The following is a 5,701-nucleotide window of genomic DNA, read 5'->3' on the forward strand; positions in this document are numbered from 1 at the left end:
ATGGTGAGTGTGCTGTGTAAATTACAATACGTTTAATGGTGAATATTTTTCGAAAAAATGGTGTTGTAACAATAAAATTTATCGTATTTTTATGATATTTTTTATCAGGGATACTATTCATGTGCTAATTTGCCTGCGTAATCGGGTATTGGTTGCATATACTTCGGATGTGGTTTGGCACATGGATATTTGCCATTAAGTATGAGGCAATTTTCCTGAGTGTAGAAGGATGGCTTAAGAGGCCAATTGGCTTCTTTAGCGTTGTCACAGAGAACAGACATCCAAGTGCAATCTGAATTGTGTGTAACGAATTATTTCATCGGCAACACAAGTGGCAATCCGGTGGCGCTGCAATCGGCGAGTTTCTCATACTAATTTTATTCACCACTTGAAATGTTTCAATTCACCACTGACTGTGGCAATATGACGTTTGGCAGCGCTAGTGTTTTCGACGTATATTGGTTTGCAACCTTACTCAAGTAAGGATTCAAATCCTTACACAAGTTTCTGAACGAAATTCTGTTCTCTGTGGCGTTGTTGAGATAGTTTCATATTCTCAATCTGCATGAATTCTCGTGGAATTCAATATATATATATATATATATATATATATATATATATATATATATATATATATATATATATATATATATATATATATATATATATATATATATATATATATATATATATATATATAAATATATATAAATAAATTTGTCTGTCTGTCTGTCTGTCTGTCTGTCTGTCTGTCTGTTTTTTTTTCCTCCCAACCTCCCGAGCAGAGAAAACCGATTGGAAAAACTCTGCTACACCTTGTCGCCTCGATCCCCCTGGTACCACTGATGCGACTGCTTCAGGGGGGGGCAATGCGCTCATGCGCTCTTCTTCTTCTGTGCTCATGCACATTTTGTCGCTTCTAAATTAGTTATTCTAATCTTTTTAGTGTTCGTACCTAACCTATCGCCATTCAGCGACACAGTTGGTACAAACATACACCAAATTTGTTATTCTAATGCTGTCCGTGTGCCATTTAGCACTCCGGCGTTTCACGCACGACTCGGATAGCCCCCGACGGTGGATCTACCCTATTCGACGAAGAGTTCCCCGACACTGAAACCAAGGTTGCGACCATTCATTTGCAAAGATTTACATTCATTTGCTATTATCTCAGTTCAGAAGCATGCTATCGAAAAACAATGTATGGATGAATTTAACCTTGTAGTTTTATCTGAAAGTTTGCCGAATAACATTGGGGTCGCAAACGTATACCGAAGTCGTGAGCGAGCTGTGAAGGCAACTTTCCACAGCGTGAATGAAATTTATATTCACCGCGTGGAGAGTTGCCTTCACAGCTCGCTCACGACTTTGGTATACGTTTGCGACCCCAATGTTATTCGGCAAACTTTCAGATAAAACTACAAGGTTAAATTCATCCATAAATTGTTTTTCGATAGCATGCTTCTGAACTGAGATAATAGCAAATGAATGTAAATCTTTGCAAATGAATGGTCGCAACCTTGACTGAAACTTCTTCCGTTACCGATACTTCCCAGGCTGGTGCCAAGGTCGGTTCTGAGATTCCGGTTGGAGACTGGCTTCCGGTTCACAGGCGCCCTGACGACCAAGCACTGGTGCTTTTTCGCGGTCTACTCGGTCTAGTCCCCGGCGGTGGACGGACCTAGCCTACTCCGACAGAGAAAGACCCCGACGGTTGGGGCAGCAGGGACGGATGTCCTGGGGCCTGACGCACCCCCCCGCTTGCGAGTCAGCCGCGTAGTTGCCGGCTAAGAATAGGACTACTAACCCCAATTCAAGGTGTCAAGCGACCCGTGCCGAGGAATGAGTGATCGAGGGGGTGAAAAAGATGCTCGATCTTTAACGGAGCCTGTGGGGTACCTGGGCACCCCCCACAGTATGCTGTCCCTTACCGCGTTAATGCAGAGCTCTGGCGTGGTGGACATTATTTCTCGTGCAACTCGTGGGAACAAGTATGAGCAAAAATCAAAAATCAATTAACTTAGGTGGAAGTAGTGGTGCGATCAACCCCTTCGCAAGAAGTGGGTTGATGAGGTCTCCGACAAGGAGAAGCGAGGAGTCAGGTGCTGGTAGCTTACGTAGCTCAAGCGTGGGAGCTCCTGTCCACTCCACGGCAAGCCAGCCGGTGGAGGTTATGGACGGAGCGTGGCTGCTGAGGGCCATAAGCCAAGAAGTTGGTAAAGGACGGCCCGCATTAGAGGTTGCTGAGCACCAGCTTGGCAAAATCATCGACTTTGCGACAACTAAGTCGAATATAAGCAAGGACCTGAAAACGGCCTTGCTTAGACTTAGAGTGTCTGTCGATGAGGCCAAGCAGGAGCACGCGGTGGCGTTGCTGGCTGCTACAGCTGCGGAACCAGCAAAGGAGAATGTGTCAAAGTTTACACAAACAGAGGCCTTCTCCTTCGCAGGTAGTCCGAGGAGTGAGGAAGCGAATGCTCGTGACAAACGTGACAAGCACTCGCAGAAGCGGGCGAGGCAGCCGTCAGGTGAGGAGCTGTCTGGCGGCGCCCGCAAGGCCAGGCGTATAATAACCCCGAAAGCCGGTGGTAACGCTGGAAAGTCGGACCCCAGCCAGGGTTCCCGGAAAGCTGGGAAGGGTGGGCCTGAAAAGGCTGGCCCGTCCCGGAATGATGGGAATAAGGGGTTGCGACCAATGGTGGGCCCTCAGCAGCCACAGAGCAGGGCGGTCCAAGGAGAAGACCCTCCTTGGACAAAGGTAGAGCGGAAGAAGAAGAAGAAGGTGAATCCGCAGGTAGAAGTACAGCTTAGCTTAGCTTAGCTTAGCTTAGACTGACTGCACATATCTATGGTTGCTACTCCGTGATTGACTCGAACCAATGACAGTTGCACAATGAATCAACTGAATAATTGACTGGGAGTGGTCAACATTCTCACTGTGCACGCTTCAGAGGCTCTCTTTAACAGTACAATAACGGCGCCGGCCACGTCCTTGCAGTCAGGTTGGAAGAGTGAAGGAATGTTAATAGCAACCTTTGTTATGTGAAAGTTGGCGTTTACCGCACGTCTCCACCAAAAGCTGCAGGAAGGAGTGATTGTTAGTAGGGCAGGTATCGTTGGGTCAGGATTCACTTCGATAAGTAATATGACCTTTTGGAGTTGCAGTATGCCGTGCAAACTGCAGTGATGTTGTTCGCTTCACGCGGAAAGCAAACAACCAACCACCCTCGCCAGGTGATTGCTCAATATTGACTACAAATGAAGCAACAAAGTGCTATTGTTCGCATCACGCGGAAAGCAAACAATCGACCACCCACGTCAGGTGATCGTTTAATATTTACTATTAAAGACGCGACAACACATACAAACTTAAGCGCTATTGCTCACTCCGCGCGGAAAGTAAACAATCAGCCACCCGCGTCAGGTGGACACTCAAGATTTACAACAAAAGACGTGTCAAAACATGCAATCTGATGCGCTATTGCTCGCTGCACGCGGAAAGCAAACAATTGACCACCCACGTAAGGTGATCGCTCAATATTTATTCATAAAAATACTTGCAACAAATATACATGGACAGATACCTAAGAAAAACAGTATGTCGTTAAGAGATTGCACAAAAGAAATGAAATGCAATAAAAAGAAGAGATAGTTTGTAAAATGCCATCTCGAACAGTGACAAAATGGAACAAAAATCCAAGTCGACACTCATGGTGACGAACTATACAAAGTCAATGAAAAAATATTTGAAAAGAGGATATTATAAATATATGGTATAAAATTGTATTAATATATTGCGCAGTTCCCACCCAACTGGACCCCTTTCGCAGTTAGTATAAGTGCGGGATCGTGAATAAAACTGCGATTTTGCATCGAATTGTTTCGATGTCTTCTGCGCACTTATTCATCACTTTGTAATGCATAAGTGCGCAGAAGACACCGACACGATTCGATGCAAAATCGCAGTTTTATTCACAATCCCGCACTTATACTAACTGCGAAAGGGGTCCAGTGGGGTGGGAAATGCGCAATAATAATTGATGTAGAATCCATAGAAAGAGAATAACAAGGAACAAACTCACCGGATAATCGCCTGCCATCAATCGAACCAAAAATGCGAAACGAAAAAAAAAATCGGAGCACCGAAGGCAACGCGCGCGCGAATCCGGCCTCCAGTTGCCGAGCCGTCGCTACACACACTGACTGAAGCCGGGTCTTCTTCCTCTGCCATCAATCGGATCAAAAAGCGCAAAAAGCAAATGGAAAAAAACTAAATCGGAGCACCGAAGGCAACGCGCGCGCAAATCTGGCCTCCAGCTACCGAGCCGTCACTACACACACTGACTGAAGCCGGGTCTTCTTCCTCTGCCATCAACCGTACCAAAAAGCGCAAAAAGCAAATGGAAAAAAAACTAAATCGGAGCACCGAAGGCAACGCGCGCGCAAATCTGGCCTCCAGCTGCCGAGCCGTCGCTACACACACTCAATCCGCAGGTAGAAGTACAGGACGCCAAACCAAGGCGTAGGAAGGCAGGTGCCAGGCGTGAGAAAGGCGACGCTATCGTCATCAAGACGGAACAGTCCAAGTACTCGGACGTCTTGAAGACGATGCGAAGCGACGCCAAGCTTGAGGGTCTTGGAGCCGACGTACGCAGTATTAGACGTACTCGTACGGGCGAGATGATCCTGGAGCTGAAGCGCCAGAAGGAGCACAAGGGCGCCGCCTACAAAAGGCTGGCAGAAAAGGTCCTTGGCGAAGGTGTGCAGGTGAGGGCTCTGACACATGAGGCGACTCTGAAGGTCAAAGACATTGACGAGATCACCGAAGTGGAAGAGCTCGTCACGGCACTGCGGCAACAGTGCGATGTGCAGGTGGCCGCCGCAGCCGTTAAGCTACGGAGAGGGCCAGCAGGGACACAGATAGCTTTGGTTCAGCTACCTGTGGCGGATGTTAAAAAGTCCGTTAAAGTAGGGAGTATTAAGGTGGGCTGGTGTGTATGTCACCTGACATTCCACGAGCCACCTGAGGTTTGCTTCAGGTGTCTGGAACCAGGACACAAGTCGTGGGACTGCAAAGGCCCCGACAGGCGCAAACTGTGTAGGCGATGCGGCGCTGAAGGTCATAAGGCCCAAAGCTGCACGAGTCCGCCCATATGCATGATCTGTACCGGGAAAACCTCGAAAAACAGACATGCGATGGGTGGTCCAGGGTGCCCGGCCTTTAAGAAAGCCGCAGTGAGCAACAAATCACAGTGCAGGTAACGCAGCTGAACCTGAACCACTGTGATGCGGCTCAGCAACTGCTTTGTCAGGCGGTTTCTGAGTGGGAGACGGATATTGCCATCATTTCGGACCCATACCGAGTACCCGCCGGCAACGGCAACTGGGCCTCGGATGGGACCAGGAAAATGGCGGCGATATGGACGACGGGTAAATACCCCGTGCAGGAGTTGGTGTCTACTACCTATGAGGGCTTCGTGGTCGCCAAAGTAAACGGGGTCTTCTTCTGTAGCTGTTATGCGCCTCCGCGGTGGCCGATCGAGCGGTTCACGCAAATGCTGGACCGCTTAACGACCGTGCTAACAGGGCGAAGGCCGGTGGTAATAGCGGGTGACTTTAATGCCTGGGCTGTGGAATGGGGAAGCCGTTTCACGAACCAGCGGGGTCAGATCCTGCTAGAAACACTGGCCATCTTAGATGT

General features: G+C 48.0%; 1 protein-coding gene across 1 annotated transcript; it reads left to right on the top strand.

Annotated features, from left to right (window-relative positions):
- Nucleotides 1-1,713: 1,713 nt before the first annotated feature.
- On the top strand, nt 1,714-5,396 carry LOC134285639 (uncharacterized). The gene is made up of 2 exons (XM_062846823.1): nt 1,714-2,794; nt 4,495-5,396. Exons 1-2 carry the CDS (start codon nt 1,994-1,996, stop codon nt 5,260-5,262), a joined length of 1,569 nt encoding a protein of 522 aa, XP_062702807.1. The 5' UTR covers nt 1,714-1,993; the 3' UTR covers nt 5,263-5,396.
- The last annotated feature ends 305 nt before the right edge of the window (nt 5,397-5,701 follow it).

Source organism: Aedes albopictus, chromosome 1 (assembly GCF_035046485.1).
Source record: "Aedes albopictus strain Foshan chromosome 1, AalbF5, whole genome shotgun sequence".
In the NCBI taxonomy this organism is placed as follows: Eukaryota; Metazoa; Arthropoda; class Insecta; order Diptera; family Culicidae; genus Aedes; species Aedes albopictus.